Source organism: Triturus cristatus, chromosome 5_1, assembly GCF_964204655.1.
Source record: "Triturus cristatus chromosome 5_1, aTriCri1.1, whole genome shotgun sequence".
Lineage (NCBI taxonomy): Eukaryota > Metazoa > Chordata > Amphibia > Caudata > Salamandridae > Triturus > Triturus cristatus.
Genome location: NC_140587.1, coordinates 509838992 through 509862687, shown reverse-complemented (window position 1 = coordinate 509862687; position 23696 = coordinate 509838992). Strand labels below are relative to the sequence as shown.

Here is a 23696-nt window from a genome sequence, read left to right as displayed (position 1 = left end):
AGCTCAAGCGGACCTGTGTGTCCAAAGTGTGGGTTATATTCCTGTCGGTGTTAGCGATTGTATTACCATATTAAACATTGATGGATTGAATAACAGTACTTTCTTAGCATCCCATAATACGTACTTTGTATGCGGAACTAAAGGTTATTACCGTTTGCCAGCCGGTTGGTCCGGAGTATGCTATGTATCATTTTTGTTACCTCCTGTATTTCTGGCACCTGCATCTTATCATAAGGATTTAAAGTTGTTAAATAATGTGACTGTAAATAGGTATAAACGTACTCTATCAATTGATGACGTGGACCAGACTGACACCAGTTTGCAGCAGTATATCGACTTCAATTTAGGATTGTTTTTCTTCGTTGGAGCTGCCCTAAATAGTAGGAAAGTTCGAAGGTTAACACGAGTGGTAGAGGCTGTGACGAACCAAACCGCTGCTGCTCTTGGGAATCTTACGGAAGAATTACAGATTACCAGAATTGTTGCATTGCAGAATCGTATGGTGTTAGATGTTATGTTAGCTGATCGAGGTGGAGCTTGTAAAATTATCGGAAGCAGTTGCTGTGTGTTTATTCCTGACCACACGCCTTCAGTCTATAATGCAATTAACAAGTTGCATAAAATTGCAGCTGAAATCCATACAGAAAACGGCACTTGGTCCTTTTCTGGATGGTTTTGGGCATTGATTACTGCTTGGGGTTGGAAGGTTTTAACTGGTCTCTGTATAATTATAGCAGTTCTGTTTTCGTGTTGCATCTGTGTTCAATGTGGTCCCTTGTTCTGTTCCTTATGTGTATCATTTTGTATCCCCGATAAGAAAGCTATTGCCAATGTCACTTATCAGAAACGTTTAGCTAAGGAAGTAGAAGAGATGATGATAATTGATATATATGATGATTATTCTAACAAGCCGGATGTCTTCAGTAAATGCTGAAAGGGTCGTCTGTTGTAAATTGCAACTTCGATGTGATTAAGCATTTACTAAAGACATGAATTCTCCTTCCTTAGATTATGTTCCTTTTGTTATGTTGACTGAAGTCTGGACTCCATTTTGTATTGTCATGTCTCCACGTGCTCAGCACGAGAAGAGTCTTATCTTTGTGTTAGTTGTTCTTGTAATCTGCCTAGTAACAGTCTATAAATAGTTCCTTTGTCCGCCTGGCGCATGCCCAGGCTTGACCACATCTGTTATCAGTTAGTCCTTGCTTGACCATGTTTTCGCGGGCTTAAGGAGTATGTCAGCTCCGCCCACATATTGATCTTGTATCGAAAATGTCCATAAAAGGTAACATTCCTTGCCTCATGTTGTATCCACCCACTTATGAGCCCCTCTGTTGTGTATAAAAGGGGACCGTGTACGCAAGTTCTTTGTGCTACTCTATGCAATACCGAAGGGTATTGTATGGATTGTAGGACCACCCTTAAGGGTTAATATACTGTGTCTTTGTACCTTGCAGTTTCCGTGCCAACTTCCTTATAGATTTCTTCACAGGAGAGCGAACCCTTGTGTCCTGCGGGCCTAGCTGGGGCCTGTAATCATCAATCACCCTACTCTCATTCTGAGCCCTTTGTATTGTTTCCCATGGAAATTAAACTTACCAAGCAGGGCAAAAAAATCATAAACCTTATAAAGCCTGACGTGGAATCAGATGATGCAGAGGCACCAATTCCTAACATGAATAACAATGTGTTTAAAAAGATTATTCAACAGGAAATGTGAACCTGCATTCTCGAGACGCTAAATCAGGTTATGTCAAACAAAAGAACTCTAACCGTCCAAAAATATGACCATAAAAATAAAAGGGGCAAAAGGCTAAAGAAAACTAACAGTATAAAAGAAATAAGTCCCTTGGGCACACTCGGAGGACCTAGCACCTCAAGTGAAATGGGAGGTCTAAGCACCTCAACATTTGGGGGAGGTCTTTGCACCTCAAAAGTATCAGGTGCCCTTAGTGACACAACTTATCAAGGTGCCCTAAGCGGCACAACTTACCAAGGTATCCAAAGCAGCACAAATCATCAAAGTGCTCATTACAATAAACAAAATAGTGAAATGGAGGAAGAAGGGGACCAGAACACCAACCTAGTGGATGAATACATACTTGACTTAGATCAGGATGATTTAGACTTTGAAACTGAACTTGCATCGGAAAAACTTCATCCTCAAGCAAAATTATAACTAACCCTTTAGGTGAGGAGACGTTCTCTCCATATAACATTAAACATCCGAGAAGCTCAGAGTGGTAGGCTCAAGAGCACTTGGCAAGGTTCATAAAAAAATGGCTCAGAAATTCCCTAGAGAGAGAAATACGTAACATCGTAAGAGCGGAATGCTCTAGACCGGCCATTCAAGAGAAAGTATGCCAAAACACCCAACCTTGACCCTGAATTGATCAAATTCCTCTTCAAACTCGGAAGAGATCCCAGGAAAGGAATGGAGAGATCACTGAAATCCTGCCAGGACTGCCTACTCGACATACTAGTCCCCCTTGCCAGAATAATCAACATGGCGGAAGAAAGCCACATCAACGGAACACCACTAGACACAGGCCCAGTCAGAGGGTGGAGTCAGAGAGCCCTGATCCTATTAGGGAATGCTAATGCAGGCATTCATGCAGAAAGGAGGAGAGTGGTCCTTACCAAAATTAACCCTAAATTGAGTGACATGGCTGATAAAGAACACTTTCAAAACCCTAAGGGCCTGCTATTCGCTGAAGACATCATAAAAACATTAGGGAAATATGTTGCAATGTTTACAGCTCTCGACAAAGTGCAAAATAATATGAGAAGTGTCTTCAACATAAACATTTTTGGCCGGGCCGGAAGAAGGGGCCTTTCAACCGGCCGTTTCAACCAAAGGCCCTACTTTAGACATAGAGGATTCGGTAGACCTTACCAAGCAAACATTCCTCCACCATTCTATCCCCAGGGAGGAAGAGCTTCTTGCTCCAGAGGGTTCATACCAGGTGGACAAACCCCCGGCAACTTCTTAAGTGAGAACTTTCGCCCCTCATTTTTCGTTTTCCCTAGGAAAGGTGGAAGGGAGACTCAGATTCTTCTCACAGGTCTGAAAGACAATCACACAAGACTCCTGGGTCTTAGAAACCAACCAAGGATTTAAAATAGAATTTTTAAAACCACCAATACAAACTTCACCCCGAGAATGTTATCACTGACAAAAGAACAACGGAAAAAAAGTGGAGGAGGAGGTGACCTCCATGCTACACAAGGGAGAAATTATAGAAGTACCATGGGAAAGCATGAGATTTGTAAGTACTCTCTTTCTAGTACAGAAAAAAAACAAAGGATGGAGGCCTGTTATAAATCTCAGAGAACTAAACAAATTCCTCATCTACAGATACTTCAAAATGGAGGGCATCCATCTTTTAAGAGATATTCTATTAGAGAAAGACTGGCTAGTAAAACTAGACCTAAATGATGCAAACTTCAACATCCCCATGGAGAAAGAACATCAAACCTACCTCCAATTCATATGGAACCACCACCTGTTCCAATTTCAGGCTCTCACCATCAGCTAATCTTCTGCCAACTGGTGCTTCTCCCAAGTAATGAGGACTATATCATCCTTCCTAAGAGAAAGAGTGATACGATTCTTTGTCTAGCTCGACGACATCCATATCATGTGCCAGCACCACTCCCAGATCCTACAGGATCTGAATATAGTAGTAAACCTCATAGAGAGCTCAGGATTTATAATAAACAAAGAATAATCCATGATGACATCCTCCAGATCTTTGGGATTCTTATGATTCACTGTAGACACAATGAAATGTCTCCTCTTACTTCCCCAAAAGAAGATAACGAAAACACGGAAAGAAATAAGGTTTGTATTAAAACAAGAAACCCTAAGAGAACTAGCCAGACTCCTGGGCCTTCTCTCCTCCTCTATAGAAGCGATCTTTCCGGGACCTCTGAACTACAGAGGTCTTCAAAGAGTAACAGCGAAAGCCCTAAGATCAGGACTATGGTACGGAGATCAAATATGCCTATATCACAAAGACAAATCATAACTGGTTTGCTGGCTAGAGAATTTAGATGCCTGGAATGGCAAGTGAATTTTCGGGAGCTCACAAGAATTCTTACTGGAATCAGATGCGAGCCTTCATGGCTGGGGAGCGTGTCTGCTCAATCAAAACACGGGTGTTGTATGGTCACATGCAGAAAGCTTGCATCACATAAACTAAAATTGACAGTAGGCTTATATGCCCTGATGAGCTTCAAGCAATACCTTCAGGGGAGATCCGTTATACTGAAAATTGACACTATATCAGCTGTAGCCTACATAAATCACTCAGGAGGTTCCAAATCAGCAGACTTATCAAACCTAGCCCAAAAACTCTGGATGTTCTGCTTAGAGCACAAGATTGTGTTAAAAGCAGAATACCTACTGGGAAAAACAAACATCACTGCAGATTGGAACTCAAGATTCCTCTTAGACCACAGCGAATGGAAACTCAACGAGAAAGCCTTCAGAGCTCTCCATTAAATCTGGGGCCTCTAGAGACAGATCTGTTTGCAAGCAGATTGACCTTCCAACTAAAGAAATATTTCAGCTGGATGCCAGACCCAGGTGCTCTAGCAATCAATGCTTTCCTCTAACCCTGGAAAGAAATTTGAGCCTATGCCTTTTCCCCCTTTGCTATGATCCAGAGAGTCCTCCATAAAGTGAGACAGGAACAATGCTCCCTGTACTAGTAACACCTTTCTGGCCCTGCCAGGCATGGTTTCTGACGATTTTGGAATTAGCTTGCTACACTCCCTTACTACTGCCAGCCGAGAAAGGCCTCCTAAGAGACTTAAACGAAAGAGAACAACCCCTACTCCAGACAGGGACTTTGAACCTTCTTGCTTGGAAAGTGTCAGGAGATCCAACGAAATCACTGGCCTGTCGAGAGGAGCTGCAGTTCTGGAAATTTTATACAACCTTTATTGTATTATACAAAATTTCATGTAACATGCCTTTTTCAATGTTTCAACTTTCTCACGTACATGACAACAGAGCAGTTATACTCTTTCTTATTTCAGATAACTCAACATAACTAACTCGCTCTGCATTACTGCTGTTTCCAGAAGGAAGATGTTCAGAAAGAATTAACTCAGTGGCACTTTCATTCAATCTTCGTTTTTCTCTCCATTTGGAATGCAAAGAAAATTAAAGGAACATTATTTAAAGAAAATGTACTCTGATACCTCGCATTTAAAGGAGGTAGACTATTCTATGTTGTCATGTTCTTTAGGCTAGTCCTATCATGTATACACCTATTACATACATTTGTCCCATCCACACGACAATAACAATTCTAAACAGGTGACCATTTACCCAGTAGCTTGCTCCTGTCTCTTCCCTGTACCTGACGTGCATAAACATGTCCCCAGTCACAGCAGAAGTTTTCTGTATAAGGGTCAACACTTTTTCATCCTTGGCCAACAACAAGCTGTGCATGATTGCACTTGATTAGAAAAGCATTGGTGATTCTTTTCAAAACATTTATGATAGTTTTCAAAACATCCATGATTGTTTTAAAAATTAAAAATATTGATTCTAGAAAAAACACTGTAGTGACCCTTACTCCCCCCTACAAATTAGAGAATTCCTTCCAAGCTGACATGGCATCCTGCATGGTGAATCTTCGACACGCAAGGTCTGACATCCCCTGCGTGGTGTCATCCTCGAAGCAGAGACAGGGTTCTTCGTTCTAAACCATCAGGTGAGGGGGATGTTTCTTCCCTAGGGTTTTTTTGGCTACACACATATATTCATATACATGCTACACCTACAGATCTATGTTAGGTACATTTAGGAACATGCAGGTGCTATTGCTTTTAGCTAAACTGCTTATGTTCATCTTATTAGCACTATGGTAGGAATGTATCTACTATATACAATATTGGTACTAACAATCTCTTTTGTATGCTTCTGTCTCCTGATTGTAACAGCACATATGTTTTACACAAGGCTGTTGCTGGACCAATAAATCCTTATTGAAACATCCTAATCACCATCCTGTGTATTTTCTGAGAGTAAGCAAGCACGAGTGACTGAGCGAAACATACTGTACTGTTTTCGACGATCTCTGGGGAATCAGGGTTGTCATGTTGAGTGGTTGCAAGAAACTACCTACACCACTGTAGAATACAGGGGGGTGGTAGAGGGACTGTAGAGCTAGCTGGTCTAATGGCGGACATATCCTGTGGGGGTGTCTGGAAGCGGTTGGGACACCAAACCCTCAGTTTAGGTCATCCAAAACGTGCAGGTCCTGGGGGACTCCTAGGAACTACATGATAATGTTCATGGCTATTATACATGAGGAAGATTCCGTTCTAGAACAGTTTCACTTTCTGATGTATTACTTTTAAGCGGCTGCTTGGAGTTAGCATTAAAAGAAATATGCATAATGTTATCCTCTGTGTCTTTAATGAAATCCAGATTCTCTTGTCATGGTATTAGGAGAATTGCAGTTCTAAATAGAGGACTCCTTAAAACAGTGGTCAAGTGCAAAGTCTATGAATTTTGTGCTAGCATACTTCACTATATCCATTTCAGTCGTTTGTCAACTTCCTAATAATAACAATCTGTGCGTGTTGCGGAATTTTGACAACAAATTCCCAGCAGAGGCAACTATGTATCCTAATGGCCAAGAAAGGAATCTATGGACAACAGAGAACTTATACTCTAAACATTCAAGATGGCCACCACCACATGCAAGTCAGATGAGTTTCCTATTGTTCTATGAGACACGTAGACTTTCTTGACTTCACCTGTGTGTTTAACACATCCAATGAAGATGCACATCCTCTTTCCAGGTAGAAGTCACACTCTGCGCACCCCAAAAGCCTGGTCTGCTCCTGAAGACGCCTATAGATGTTCAGAGCTGTGTGTTTCCACGATGGACCAGTGAACAAATGCAAGCATGTGCCATGGATCATGACAATGCTCCACTCAAGGGCTCACATATCAGCATCCAAGCTCCTGGTGCACCTGGTTACTGTTATAAAATTCACATAGCAGACGAGAAGCTTGAAGACTGGAAGCCAGTTCCCTTGATCGCTGTTCAGGTTCAAACTCCTTGCAGTCCACTAAATGCTGGCATTTTATTCTAACAACTCATGTATCTAAAGTCTTGTGTATTTCATAATCTTTTACAGCATTCACATCAATTGGTTCAGGATTTCGAGCAATACATGTTTTTTGCACAGCAGGGTTTTAACAAGGACATTTGAAAGACAGGATGGAGTTTCATGGACTAGGGCAATTTTAATAATACTGTTACAGGATTCACCTTGTGTTCATTGGTAAATGGACCAATAAACTTAGAAACAATCAAATATTCCTAGTGATTAGCCATACTTTTCTGCCTTGCTGCATACTTGAGCACTAGAATCCTTTTTCAATCTGCATATAGTTTGGAGCTAGCCTTGGCCTTTTTTTAATGCTTCTTGTGCTGAAATTTGACTTTCTTGAAGTGCAATTAAATATTCTTTTACTGAGGGCACTGATATAGAAGAGAGTAAATCTGAGGGCAACAGCCTAGGCTGATGTACATATATAGAAAGGAAAGGTGATATTCCTATTGCAGTATGCTCAGCACCGTTATAGATTAATCTGGTAATCACAGTGTCTTACTCCAATGTTCTTCTTGCAGTAAGGCCTGATACCTCAAACACTGCTCAACACATTGATTCAATCATTCTGTCAATAGTAGACAGACCAGACTGACTTCGATATCTAATTTTTTACACAATGCACACTATAATTTAGAAGTAAATTGCAATCCCGTCAGTAATCATAACCTTTGAATATTCCATGAAACGATTAATATGATGTGCAAAGATGTGTGCTGACTCTATGAAGGAAGGCAACCCAGCTAATGCAATGAAATGCTCCATCGTAGTCAAATGATCAACAACTACTAGAATTGACATTACAATTTTGACATTTGGGTCTAATATCTGATCATTTAATCTAAGCAGAAGTAGAATTTATCTCGAGTTGTTCACCAAAACACATTCTAACTGCTACTAACGTTTTTGCGATTCCATGATGCCAAGCAGTTTTAGAATCATGAACCCATCTCATAGCCTATTGTCTTAGCTGAGCTGAAAGTAAATACAGAGTATTACCTTGATACCTTGGCTCATCTTTCTCATTTCTGTCTTCCTTTTCTCTATCCCTGTCAATAGACTGCCACTCTGCTCATACTTCGGCTAGAAATGTTTCAACTTTGGCAAGGTAGCAAGCCTGTGTATTAACAGGCTAAAAATCACTGTTGTTCCCTCTTGGTGCCCCGCGGGGTCTCACAGAGAAGATTTGCCCCCTCTGGACTTGAAATGGGAAACCACCTCGGTCTGCTATCTTGGTATTATAGTGGGACATACCATAGAGTTTTAGCATCAGTACTGTATTGAGCCACTGGCCAGCGGACTGACAAAGTCTGTCATATTCTGGATCACGCTTCCACTGTCCATGGCAGGGAGAGTCACAGTGACAGAGATGGTGTTCCTACCCAGATTCCTGTATGTACTCAGTGGGTTACTGTTTAGCCTGTTCAAGATGCTGGATGGCCTAATGGTTCTCCTTGTGTGGTCAAGGAAGAGAAGTAGTGTAGCACTGCTGCAGCTGAAACGGGACCAGTCAGAGGGTGGCATGGGTCTCCCGGACTTAGAATTATACTATTATGAGTCCAAACAGCAGCATGTTGCCAAATGGACCTCTGGAGAAGACAACTGGGAGACACAGATTCTGTATGGCATGTATGGCGAGTACTCTCTGCTGGCTCTATGATGCATTGCAAGCCTGCACCGCTTACTTGATTCATCAGGTGGTGGAGATGTGGGAACAAGTGATCACTAGGGTATTTAAAAGGTAATGCAAGGGACCTAGAGGGATGAATGCTACTTCCATTTATTCGTATTGAGGAGTACATGTCTGCAGCGAGATAAAGGGAAGGGGATGCGAAACATTGGGGGACTTATATCCAGGGGAGACATTTCTCACCTTTGAGGAGGCACTGGAGGCTTTTGCGCTTGGAGGAGGCCAATTTCTGCAATCTGCCAAATTGGAAAGTACAGCGCAGGAAATTTGGACTGACTTCCTGAGTGTGCCCGGGCAGACAGAAACCATATATTTGTTATTGACAGCGGGCTCAGCGAGACACATGGTGAAGCATATCTATAAAACACTCAAGAAGGACAAGGCCTGGGGAGACCCGGCGGAGCAGAGGGCATGGGTGGAGGATCTTGAGACACCCCTAACAGACCTGGAGTGGAACGCGACCTGCTCTCTGGTTAAGACAGTTGCGTGTAACGCTAGATTTAAATTTATGCTTTTTAATTTTGTATGTCACACCTACCTAATGCCGGTTAAGCTCAGCAGGATGTATGCAGGCAGAGGTGCGGATTGTCCCAGATGCGGAAGAGAGGGAGCCTCCTTCCTACACATGGCATGAGAGTGCCTGAAGGTGGCGGGTTAATGGATTGTGAGGTTGAGGGCGGTGACTGCGTTGACTATCGAGGGCCTGCCCAGAGAGTGCCTGCTTGGCATCTTAAGGAGTCTGAAGGAGGTCAACTGTGCTGTATGTTTATGCATTTGACATTAGTCTTAACTAAGAGAAGAGTTGCTATGGGATAGCTAGGTGTCAGGGCCCCCCCACACCACTATGGTGTAAGGACCTAGATGAGTAGCCAATCAGTGAAAAAATACGTAGGAAGCATAGTCGCAGGGCTAACAAGCTAGAGGAGAACTTGGAAACATGGGCTGCACTACTAGGAACTATGCGTACAGAACAAGAGGTGGAGGATGGGTGGAGTGCGCAGTCTCCGGGCATAGTTTCCTCTGGCACACAGGAACAAACCTGGCGGGGTCGATTGCGACCGCCTTGAGCTGTAGAGTGTTGTAGTCGGGAAGCAACAGGACAAATTAGCTCCTGAATGCTCCAAAGCAGGACTGCTCTTTATGTCAAGTGACAAATAGTTTCAGAAAGGGTGACAAGGATATGATTAGTCAAAAAGGGAATCGGACCTGGAGGGGGGGGGGGGGTGACTAATGTCTTTGTAAGGTATCAACTCTGCAGAAGAATGTACACAGTTAAAGTACAAATACCTTTTTTAAAAGTAATTTTTATTTACTGTTTCTAATGTTTAAATCACTGTTAAATTCTCTATTGTAGGAATGCAATGTACACATGTATAATGTAGAGGCGATATGATGTGATGCATGGAACGCTGATAAATATTCAACAAACTGATCTTTCAATACTGATCAATGGTACAGAATGACTATCTTGAGTATGACTTGGCAAAATCGATGGAGGTTCACCAACTACCTCATTTTCATTTTCAGATTGGTTCTGCTAGGATAAGACGCACACCGTCCCACTGTCTGGACCACGTTTATAGTGTATCCCAAAGTCATAATCAGAAACGAACAAGGTGCATCTAAGTTGTCTGGGAGGTAATGCTCTAGCCTCTTTTAAAATTGCAAATTTTTAGGGTCAGTATAAACTTCTACTGTGTGTCTAACTCCATTCTTCAAAAGGATCTCTTTATTGCCAAATGTGCTTTGTCTGTTGTAGTATAATTTAATTCTGCTGGGAAAAGTAGGCCACTGGATGCACTTGTCTAGCTGTGGGACCTTTTAGGACAAAGCTTCTCCTAACGTATGATACCAGGCATCCTTCTACCACAATACATGAAAGATCAAGAATTGGCTCCTTCAAAACAGGGGCAAACGAAAAGCATTTCTCCAAAAAACAAAAGACTTGGTCAGATTCTGTTGAGATATATTTGCTTGATGATTTCCAAAACATACCAAATAAATCATATGCATGTGGAAACTTAGAGACCCTAAGGACAGCTTTGGACTATTTACTGCCTTTAACTCTCCAATAATGTTTTTGTTAATCACTGCTATCTAAAAAGGATTGAGCAAACTTAATATCCATATAATTCCCTGAGGCTCCTGAATCAAACAGCCTTTTTTGTCCATCTTGCAAAATCATTTTCATAGGAACCAGCATATGACCAAATGAAGACGGCATGGTCTTCACTCCACATATTGGAACTGGCTTAAATTCTTCACTGGACAAGGCAGCTCCCTCCATTGTCAAGGAATCCAGTTTTTCACCCATCTATCTTCCCTAAATGTAACAATACACATGCTTGACTCTTAAAAACTTTAGGATTACCTCAACTGTCTTTTACCAATTGCCCAGATTTACCATAATACACACATACATTTTGTAGATGGCTATCTTCTGCTCAAAGAACAACTCTAGTATGTGATTGAATTGATTGGCATTGGGTCCCAATGAAGACATATAGGCTGAAACATAAACTAGAATTTGAGTTAAGACAATAGCTTTTCATATCTGTGATTTCTTGTGCCAAATCGATAACATAAAAGGGTTTGACTATTTATATTTTATATTTATATTTTGGTATACCTGAAAGACTTTGAAATTTCCTTTGTAATGCCTCATTTTCTGCTTTTAGGATCTCCGCACTGCTTTCTTTTGTACCAAGCTCTACTTGTAATGTATTTATTTCAGACTGCACCTCCTATATAAGAGAAACAAATGAAATTAAGTATGAAGCATGTGTTGTAAAGTCCACAATATCCTCACAGATCTTTTTACTTTCCCCAGCCTACTATTGTCAAGTCTGATAAACCTCTAGAAAAGAGCACCACAGCTGTGAAATAATAAATTAAATGTTGACATGAATTTTTTATTAAATTTTAAAGTGCAGATTCAGCATGAGGCAAATGTTAGATAGAGAAGTACACACATTAAATTGACAAATCACCGAGAGACTAGGAAAATAGTCAGGTTTTGGATGTTTGGCCAAATTACAGAAGATTGTCAATTAAGTGAATTGTAAGCAATAGCTCATTCCATCTCTGTTTACAAGATTCACCAAAACAAAGGAAAGCTAAATAGGACTACGAGCCATAGATCTGATATGTCATAATTTGAAGAACACTTACCAACAACATGTATATTATTGAGTAGAAAAATAAATATGTGTCAGACAAATCCCGCCTTCAATCAACAAGTTGCCAATATTAGTCTGGTAAAACCGAGCACCAGCATCCAAATGCCTCCGGATCTACTAATTGGATTTTTGCCATTTTGGTGTCAAATAATTTATTAAAATGTACTTTATTTTTCTGCATTGGTGTGGATTTTTTCGTGTTGTGTTTTCACTTTATTTCTGTTTGTGTGCTGCATAAATACTTTACACATTGCCTCTAAGTTAACCCTGACTGCGTTTGTGCCCAGCTACCAGAGGGTTAAGAGCAGGTTAATTTGGGGTTTGCTTGTGTTTCGCCTTGACAAGAATTGTGGTTGCTGCTTGAGTAGGGTTTCAGGTTTGCTTGTGTTTCACCTTGACAAGAATTGTGGTTGCTTCTTGAGTAGGGTTAACCCCCCTCAACCAGTAACCCAATTTCCTACAACTTGTAAATCTGTGTTTACTGTATTTATTGATTACCTACTACAGAAGACATATAGGGGCTAATTAGGATGTTGGTCGGTAAGCCTCCGACTGTTCGTTGGAGGCTTACCGACTGACATCCTTGGTTTGAAGTCTGACCTCCGAATTTCAATGACCGTGGTCAGAGTCCAAACCTACTGGTCAATCCGACTGGCTTCCGGTGGGCTCAAGGAAGCGCCACATAATCTCTTACGGACGGCATTTCCTCCATCGGGATTATGATGTCGGTTTTCCGACAGGCTTTCCATGTCGGGATTTCCAACATGGAAAGCCTGTTGGAAAGTGACTTTGGGGGCCCCTTCCCTCTGCGGGCTCTGGTGGTGCCCCCCTGTAAATTCCTGCACTGTGTGGCAGGCAACATGAGGTGCCTGCCACAGGGTGCAGGGATTTACAGTTACTCCCATTTCTCTATGGGAGCTTGTGCTACAGCTGGTTTTGACGGTCGCACAATCTCCCATAGGGAAATGGGAGTTTGCGACTGCACCATGTGCGGTCGCATCAAAATTGTGGTTTCGAACCACTGACCTGAGGTCGGTCGGTTTCAAAATCGCAGAGTTGCCTCCGACCGACATCCTAATCAGCCCCAAAGTCTTGTGCCCACCTCCATTCTCTGTGTATGGTTTTGTTTGGACCAAGACGCACAGGTTAAGTAGCCCCAAGCTGTTAAGTCAACTTGTATTCTTATAGCCTGAATCATTGCTGACTGTGGTAGAGACAGCATACGTTTTAGTCATTATCCTTCTTTATAAAAACAGTTTGGGAATACTGCTTAAACATGTAATTCTGCACCAAATTGAAATTGTGGGTGAATCCTGGCAAGATAGGCTGATAAAACCAGTCTTAAGGATGGCACACCATATTCTTTACTAAATGTATTGAGCCCACACACAGAGGAAAACGCTGTTGCTTTTTATAATTCAATGTGGGTCTTCAATTGCAGTTTCTTCTCAGACCACATCCCAAGGTATCTATACTTATTTACTTCTTCTATTTTTGTATTCCCTAGTTGCCATATGCAATTCAGATTTCCATTCCCAAAAGCCAATACCTTCGTTTTACCCATATGTAGCATTTTTTTCTTAATGCAATACTTATAAAACACATCTAGTTTCCTCTGCAGACCTATTTTTCTCTGAGCCTATTTCAGATCTAATTATTTTAGACGCTGTAGAAAATCTGGGAATATTAAAATCATATTTGATCTTTTGGCAGTGTCTTTAGTAAGCACTAAATCATTCCAGCTCTGTTAACAAGATACATATAAAAACAAACAGCTAAATAGGAATAGGGAACCATAGATGTGAAAGCACAAGAATGTAACTTAGCATAAGAGGAAGAACCCAACATAATGAAAAGAAACACTTAACAACAACATGTAGAAAACATGGCTATGGTTTCTGTGCTATATAACACACAAAAAAGGGGGGAGGGGGTCCAAGGGAACACATTTTAAGACCTGCAAGAAGTTTTTCCCCAATTACGTAATCAATCAACACACAAATAACCTCTCGGGTCTGAGCATCTTTAAAACATGAGCATGAAAAGAGGAATATTGTAATCAAGCTGTGTCTAGAATGACAGTGCCCTAATAAAGAAAAGGGAAGGGATCCCTTTCAGGATGAATGCCCTCACTCACCAGAAGGTGACATGCTTCATCATTTGGGCTTTCTCCTCTCAGTGGGAAAACCTAGTCCCACTGAGGGCTACAACCACCGCACTGAGAGGTGGGAGCTCAGGGATGTTTTAAATGGAGAATTAGGATACTCAGATCCCAAAGACGAGCACTTTATGTGAAGTGAGGGCGCAGCGCAAGAAGATTCATTTGAAAAAAGTGTAAGTGTGATCTAAAACTGGCTAGTGCTAGTGAAAAAATGATTTTTTATTGGCTCATTAGCCCTGCCAGAAATAAAAACAGTGCAAAGCAGTTACTATTGAAGACTGCTTGATGACAAAAGGTCCTTTTGTCATCTGAGTATCCTAATTCTCCATTTAAAACATCCCTGAGCTCCCACCTCTCAGTGCGGTGGTTGTAGCCCTCAGTGGGACTAGGTTTTCCCACTGAGAGGAGAAAGCCCAAATGATGAAGCATGTCACCTTCTGGTGAGTGAGGGCATTCATCCTGAAAGGGATTCCTTTCCTTTTCTTTATTAGGGCACTGTCATTCTAGACACAGCTTGATTACAATATTCCTCTTTTCATGCTCATGTTTTAAAGATGCTCAGACCCAAGAGGTTATTTGTGTGTTGATATGGTTTCTGTGCTTCTGTGGTAAGACTGGGCCTTACTCCCATTTGTAAAGGAATGCCCTCCAATATGGCACCAGAGTGCTATGCTATGCTGACTCAGACTGACTTGAAGAATCTCCATAGGTGTCAAACAGGCTATGCTAAGGCAGCACCTGTCGAGGGCAGTTAATCGATAAATGATGAACATTTCTGCATTTCTGGCATACATGGCCTCCTAGGATGACACAGAAAATGACAGCAAATGTGGACCAGCAGAGCTGATAAGGTTGGCCATTTTAATGATATAGGCATTCTATTTCTTATAATTGGCCTAATGAATGGTATTTCTCGCATTCATTCCTATTCGATGTGCCTCGCTTGGTCTCACATTGCTCACCCTTTTACACAGATTTATTGCGTGGAACCCATTGTCTGCAGAAGAATGTTGAGAAATCACACAAATTAGCATCACAAATCCCGCAGTTGCTGAAGCCAAGTTATTTTAACAGCTTTTATTTTGTATGCTCATGTTAAACACCTTTATCGGATTTGGGCTCATTCCCATATCTGGAAACTTCAAGCATACATTTTGAATTTCCTAATTCCACGTCTAAAAGGCTTGTGCCCATATATCTTTCCATGGTTTTCAGCCTTCTTCGCGAGAGAAAGCTGTGCCCCTGTGGCATTAAGTCACATGTATTTCCTTATGATGTTTTAGAACGAAATGCCTATAAAAAGGCCATGAGGGTGGGGGTAAGGGGTTTGGGGGTTGAGATTAGATGCTCAATTGTTGCGAGGTGGAATCTTTGTGGGTTTGTATAGGGAAATCCAACTTTGTGTTTTGTTTTTTGCTTAACTAATATGTTAACGCTTCAAGTAGAATTAAGATTGGGTTTTCTAAACAAAGTAAGCACAGGCTAATGAAAGAGTTTGACAGCCAAACAGTAAAAGGAAAGATGCTATTATATCTGTCATGTTGATCCTAAAACATGTGCATTCATTAACTATATGTCCTAGCCTAAAGACACAAAGAAATGTGTCTTTAGGCTCGGACACAATAGGACTTTTTAGAGTTTCTAACGTTTGTACAGTGGTTGAATCACGTCAGTTAGTGAAGCAGTTAATTTGCTCAAAACAACTGTGGGATTGAACGCAAGTGTCTAAAGATCAGTGAACACAATTTATGTGATATATTTAGCCTAGTGCTGTTATCCAGAATATGACTGACAACTTCTGTCAACTGTGTTTTGATGGGCCATCAGGAAGTATCAACTTTTAAATAATGTGATTTAAAAAACATGGAAGCGAGGCAATATTTGTGGCAAAATTAAGGGATAGATGTAACTCGCGCAATTTGCTGCATCTTAATTTACAGCAAAATTAGGCAAGATTACATCGATAACACGAGGAGAGTAATCCTGCATTTAGCGATATTTTGACGAAGATGCATTCTGTGCTATAACAATAGTGCTAAGTGCAACAGAATATGAACAGCAGCAGCGACCAGCCACTGTCACTCTATTCCTGTGCTCTTGGGTAGACATTTTACCCCAGATTTCTCCAAATTACATGAACGGGCATAATCTTGTAATTTAGGGTAATTTCACATTACAAGAGTTATATGAAATTAGCAAAACTACTCTGATTACTCTGGTGTAAATAGTATTTTGCCCAGGCTTAATTAGGATCACTATATTTACCAGCAAGGTCATTACATGTATATGATGCCACACTCGGTGGCCACAATCGTATTATGTAGTAAGCATAAGGTTTCTGTCCAAATTGTGAATGATCCCTTTATAATCTGTAATTTGAGAGCATATCAACCTTTAGTTAAAACAAATATGCTTTTAAAATTGTAAATGCGCCAATGTTTGTATTTTAAAATATAATGATTATTAGTCAACTGACCGTATGTCGTTATTAGATTTAACTATGACTGTGTATTGCATAGTATATATGTTTTTGTCTTTAATGTGAGTTTTGACAAGTCGAAACACAACTTTTAACACTTGGAAAAGAGTACAGAATAATGAGAGTACTAAGTTTCTTTTTTTTTTTTTTTTACATTCTTGCAAATTGAGAATATTGAACGCAGTAAATTCCTTATGAAAGTAGCAAGCCATGCGTGCAATACATTTTCAAAATCGTAAACATCCAATATAATTTTTGCATGGAAAGTTAAACCCTACAAACGTAGTATAAGGCAGCGGTGTCTAACTGGCTGAAGACCAACTCGCTCATATTTAACAAGATGGAAGTACTGTTGATTAAACATTCTTCTATTCCGTACTTATTGCCATTGGATTTTTGCCCTAGGAGTTAGTTGAGCAAGCCAACTCCATCTAAAATGTTTAAAAATATGGGGCTCAACCAAGAATCAGAACTGTCCCTAGTGAACCAAGGAAAACATGTGGCGTCAACAAGTTGGTTTTTCTTCTATTGCAACTGCTTAGGAAGATGCAGCCCTTCCTTCCCAAATCTGTCCACCGAGCGGTGTCCCCGGTGACTATACTAAGTCGCTTGGACAATTGTAAATCTCGTTCCCAGGAGCTGGATGAAGGCCTTCTTAAAAAGCTTGAAAGAATATGAAATGCCGCGGCCAGGTTGCCCTTGGGCCTCCCTCACTTCTCTTCCACCACTGAGGCATTAAAATCTTTGCATTAGTTCCCAGTGAAAAAGAGGGTTATTTTACGTCCCACTGTCTTGTGTTTAAAGCAGTTCATCACAGCGGTCCGGATTCTTTGATTCAGAAATCTCGCAAATATGCACCTTCACCCTAACTATGGGGCATATTATCAAGCCAGGCGATAAAATTATCGCCGCTTTAGCGACAGAAAACTGCCGCTAAAACGTCGATAATGGGCTTGATAATATGCTCTATGGAATTCCAATTGAAGCCCATGTTAGACGTCCTTCACATTTAACATGGGCTTCAATTGGAATTCCATAGAGCATATTATCAAGCCCATTATCGCCGTTTTAGCTGCAGTTTTCTGCCGCTAAAGCGGCGATAATTTTATCGCCTGGCTTGATAATATGCCCCCTTGCTTTTTGATATTTAGGATTTGTGGCGCTGATTTCTAGTAGTATAGCAGCATTGTCTACCTGCTTCATACGGGGGTCTCATTTCTATGGTGTACATAGCACCAGGGCATCTCCTGCAGTATTTGGTAACATAACATAACATAACATAATGTAATAGATAAAAGTAATTGGAGAGTTGCTAGATGGGAATTTACTAGATTCAATCGGCTACCACTCCTAGACCAGAGCAAAGCAAGTCATGGACAAATATCACAATTATGCTTTATTCTTTACCACTGGAAGACTAGATCTCTCTCATTTGCAGAATTAGCATTTGCCTTTAACTCCTCTATTGCACTTTTGGGTTTGAATCTCAAATTGTTCCTATATGACCTAATAACGGTAAGCATTGTACCGCCTGTCTGCAAAGAAAATGCAATAATTAGTAGTTCACCTCAACAAAGACATATAAAGAAAAAGGCTGCCCACAATCCTAGACTCACTAGAACACTATATGTGCGGAATAATGTAGGGTTAGCAACAAAATGCATTAACCTAAAAACAAACCAAATATTGACAATAACATATAGACATTCAGACCCATTAGGGTTCGGCTCATGTTTCTTGATCTGTTCTGGACAAATCCTTTAATTCACACTTTGCTTCTGAAGATTCTGTGGACTCTGCATATGAATTATCAGAGACGGACGTCCTGAATAACAGTCTTGAGTGAGTTTATCCCAAACTAATGGCAACTAAGGGAACTAGGCCATGGCTCTCCGTCAGACCCATGCCCTCACCACATCTTCAACAAAGCCAACGCCACCATCGCACCCCATCTCCGCAAGGCCATCAACATCTCCTTCTAGACCGCGACCTTCCGGGAGAGCTGGAAGCACGCCGAGATCAACGCCTTAATCAAAAAACCCAAGGCTGATCCAAAGGACCTCAAGAACTTCCGACCCATCTCCCTGCTCCCGGCGAAGGTCATCGAGAAGACCCTCAACAGACAACTGACCCGATACCTGGAGGAGAACGGGTTCCGCAGCAACCACAGCACCGAAACTGCCCTCATCGGCGCCACCGGTGACATCAGGGCCCTGCTGGACAACGGCGAAACCGCGGCCCTCATCCTCCTGGACCTGTCAGCTGCCTTCGACACTGTCTGCCACCGCACCCTACGCACACGCCTCCTCAATGCAAGGATCCGAGACAAGGCACTGGAATGGACCACCTCCTTCCTCTCCGGCAGAAACCAGAGCTTCTGCCTCCTCCCTTTCCGATCCGAAGTCACCGAGATCATCTGCGGCGTACCCCAAGGCTCATCCCTCAGCCCGACATTGTTCAACATCTACATGGCACCACTCGCTCACGTCGCCCGACTGCACGACCTCAACATCATTTCCTACGCCGACGACACCCAGCTGATCCTCTCCATCACCAAGGACCCCCTCACCGCCAAAACCAACCTCCATGAAGGAATGCAAGCCATCGCCGAGTGCATGAAGAACAGCTGTCTGAAGCTGAACACGGACAAGACAGAAGTCCTCATCCTTGGCCCCTCCCCCTTGGCCTGGGACGACTCCTCGTGGCTGACCGCACTGGAAGCAGCACCAACACCCACCGACCACGCACGCAAGCTAGGGTTCATCCTCGACTCCACACTCTCCATGACCAAGCAGGTCAACGCCGTCTCGTCCTCCTGCTTCAACACCCTCCGCATGCTCCATAGGATCTACAGGTGGATCCCCACCGAAACAAGAAGAACGGTCACCCAGGCCCACGTCAGCAGCAGGTTAGACTACGGAAACGCCCTCTACGCAGGAGCCTCGGCCAAACTCCTGAAACGACTACAACGCATACAGAACGCCTCTGCACGCTTGATCCTCGACATCCCTCGCTACAGCCACATCACACCCCACCTGAGAGACCTGCACTGCATCAACAAGAGGCTCACCTTCAAGCTCCTCACCCACTCACACAAGGCACTCCACAACACCGGACCGGCATACCTCAGCAGACGACTCACCTTCTACACCCCTCACCGCCAGCTCTGCTCCGCCGACCTCGCCCTCACCGCCGTCCCCCGCATCCGAAGAGTGACCACCGGCGGCAGATCGTTCTCCCATCTCGCCGCCAAGACCTGGAACACCCTCCCCATCCTCCTACGGCAGACCCAGAACCTACTAACCTTCAGGAGACTACTCAAGACCTGGCTATTCGAGCAGTAGCAGCTCTCCTCCCTCTCCCCCCCAGCGCCTTGAGACCCTCACGGGTAAGTAGTGTGCTTTACAAATGTATTGATTGATTGATTGATTAAAGGGGAGCACATAACAGTTTTGTACCTTCTAATCAAGATTCATAAAAACTTCAGCAGGGGCAGATCACTATTAAAATGATTATTATCACTATTATATATTGTTGTTATTATTGTCATAATTATTACTATTGTTATTAGTAATAATAATAATAATAACGTCCACCGAGGCTTCATAGTGCTAAGAATGTAAAACAAGAGAGAAATAGAAAGAGAGACAAAGAACAAGAAAACATGGTAGCAGAATGAAAGCTGACTATCGGACTATGGGCCCAAAGTAAAGCCAAGTACATATTTTAATAAAGCCATTCATGTCCTTCTCAGAGGCCTATATAACAGACATTTATTACACTTTTGTTTTCATGGAACTTTCTGTGCCACAATGTAGTTGATATGCAATTAAAAGAACTGTGATTAAATAGGTAAAACATACATCATAATTAGCTAAAACATAACCCTTGGGGTTATGAAGCCAAACAACTTCACCAGTATTTGGAGTTAAGAGCAGGCATGAAGCTTTCAAATATATCTAACTTCAAAGATTCTTTATACTCCATTCATACCGTTGACATTGACTTATACAACAGACTCTATAGATATGATGAAGATAGAAGAGGCACAACTATTTAACAAAATAGGACATACCTTGCCATCGTGTATCTTGGGTGCCTCTACACCAATAAACCACAAGGGAACATACTTGAAGTACTTGGAAGGTATCTTTAGAAGGGAGAGAGACTACCTCATCTATAGATTGTATCCTAGCCCTGGCTGAATTCACACTAAAATTGAGTTTTCCTACATAAGGATTATTTTTTTTAAACAACAAACATTTACTACTATGGCCCCTTTACTACTATGCAGCCCCTAAACTGACCATTGTAGCTCTATCAGCTTCATGGTGAAATGGTAAGAGGAATAATTCCTTTGCCCTTCATCGTAAGATTTAGATCTGTATATTGATGATGCTTCTGCATCTGAGAGTGGCAAGAAGAAGAATTACAGGTGTTCTTCTGGGTCACCGGATCGATGGTTTATGACACTCTGTAGGTCTGAAAAAACAAATGCCCTTGACCTATGAACAGAACAGGAGGGTATGACACTGATCACATTCTAGCCAGAAAACTGAACAGATGACAGCATGAAACTGAGAAAGGCTTTGATGATCCTTCCCTACCCCTCTCACCCCACCCTAACCCTTTTTTGTAACTGGACTTTCTTTTCTCTAAAATCTCCTTCTGGCAGCCTATGTGTGTTACAAAAAATCCAAATAAATATACAGGTACCAGAGGAAGCCCACCGGTGCACACTGGGTAGATAAACACTGGTTGTTGTCCTAGTTGGACTGACTCTGGAGGGATGTAGGGGCATATTATCAAGGACGGCGTTAAAATTATCGCCGCTTTAGCGGTAGAAAACTGCAGCTAAAGCGGGGAGGCGATAATGGGCTTGATAATATGCCCTTGTGAATTCCCATCGAAGCCCATGTTCTGGTGAACATGGGCTTCTATTGGAATTCTCTGCTGCATATTATCAAGCCCATTATCGCCGCTTTAGCGGCAGTTTCCTGCCGCTAAAGCGGCGATAATTTTAACTCCGTTCTTGATAATATGCCCCGTAGGCTCTGGGTGAACTAGGAAGAACCTGGTAATAAATATTTCCAAAGGAGTTCCCCTTGCAATGCACTTCTATGGAACCGAAATGGGGCTCCCCTCCCTCATTTACACCAGAGAAAAACAGCCACAAGAACTGATGATGGAGGCCTGCTTACAACACATGATCCTGATGAAGGTGAATAAAGCTGGAATTTTTCAGACTAGGTTTTTGACATTCTTTGGTCTTAACCTCCTTCTTTTTTAAGGTGCCTTTTTCTTTGTGCTGGGCTTTGGTACACACACTGGGTTAATCTAGGTACCCAATTCAACAAGGGCAATGTTCACACCAAAATTCTCTGAACATTGACTGCACATTCTGAGCCCAGAGATAAAACACTAGTGCTTCAAACATACTAAAGGAAATGCTAGAGGTAGACAGGGATAACCATAACAGACCTTTACAAACATAGCAAACCAGTATGTGAGAAGTGGCAAACAAATACAAGAGAGAGATTATATAAATCCAAATGAGCACACATATAAAGGAGAGGCTACGAAGATCAAACTGATACAATACTTTGGGGTATGCTACAGAATAAGAGGTAAATTCATTTGCAATATAGTACAGAGCATAACGTTGCCACAGAGTACAAAAGTAAGACAACACATTCTATACAGACAACATGCCTGTATGTATGCATCAGATGCCTGTCCATAGGTACATAAGCATACATTGTCAACATATATGGCAAACATGTTTTCAAGAAAGATGGTAGCACAAAATAGTACAAAGGTAAAGAAAATAATACTGTTAAAATTACCTTCATGGTTTTCAACATTTTGTCTGCTTCTGATGTGATCTTTGGTTGGATGCTTGTAGCCTTCTGTGCCTGCCCTTTTGTTTACAAAATACTGTTAAGGAACATGCTTGCTGTAATTCATTTTCTATCCTTTTTATTAACATTTTACCAGATAGTAAATGTCAAAAATCGAGTGACAGTTGGCTTCACAAAGTTTGCTATCACAATCTTCAACAGATGAGTTTCCCATGGGTTGATGGCATGGGGCTATATGGAAAGGAGAGATCAGAGAAGAAATAGGAAGCAAAAATACAACTAGTCTTACATCATTATTATTGTCTATCAACGGTAGTACTCAACAATGAAGGAGCTGGCCTGTCACTTGTTTTATCTGACTCCTTTACCTTCCCATCAATTATAATGCCTCTTCCAGACAGATTCTATAGGTCACAGGGGATAATTGCTGCATTTATTTTAATGTTGCATATTTCCTGGAAGATATTCTGTGATTTTTCTGTGCCTCTTTTTCAGCAACTGCCTAATAGACTAATGAACAGATTCACTATCCCTCTCCATTCTAAACCGGCTTGGATCATGTGTTCTTATTGATCCAATCTAGATAGTTCTTTGCTGCAGTCCATCTGTGGTCATCTTTAGTGTCATCCTGCCTCTGCAAAAATGGGGGGTAACTCCTTTTTTTAAATCTACAATAGTCATAACGTTTATATACAGCTGATATGAAAGAAGTTGGGCGAGGTGAATTCCCCAATTGGAATGCAGTTGTTGACCTCCCCTCTGGATTCTGTCCTCTGTTGCAACAACTGCAGTGTGCTTTTCTGTTCCGTTGGTCTCTTGGGTTTCACCAGATGATTGTTATCCTTTCCTCATTAATTTCGACAAGATGGGTCAGATGTCTTACTTTTCTATAAGCCCCCCAATATGGCCCATAAAAGAATGAAATACTGTGGGCCCTATTTATGAAAAGTGCTGCATCGCCGGGGTGAAACGGCGATGCAACACTTTTCAGTGCGCCATCCTTGTGACTATTTACTGTACGGCGCTTCATGTCTCAAGGATTTACATATATATTATGGAATCCTGACGTATCTATCAGCGCAAAAATGATACATTGCTGGAGTGTGTCTGGAAACAGACGCAACTCCACCAATTTGTCATTTCACAATGGGCAAGCCCCATGTGAAAAGGCCCGCATCACCCC

General features: G+C 41.8%; 1 protein-coding gene across 2 annotated transcripts in view; it reads right to left on the bottom strand.

The window, feature by feature from the left end:
- Positions 1-23696, bottom strand: part of LOC146831135 (uncharacterized) — a 351402-nt gene that overhangs the window by 160407 nt on the left and 167299 nt on the right. For both annotated transcript variants that reach the window (XM_085604104.1, XM_085604105.1), the window contains exons 4-5: positions 22499-22577; positions 11463-11577 (exon numbers count right to left, since the gene is read on the bottom strand). In XM_085604104.1, the coding sequence (XP_085460230.1) occupies positions 11463-11577; positions 22499-22577 (194 nt within the window). The remainder of the gene's footprint in view (positions 1-11462; positions 11578-22498; positions 22578-23696) is intronic.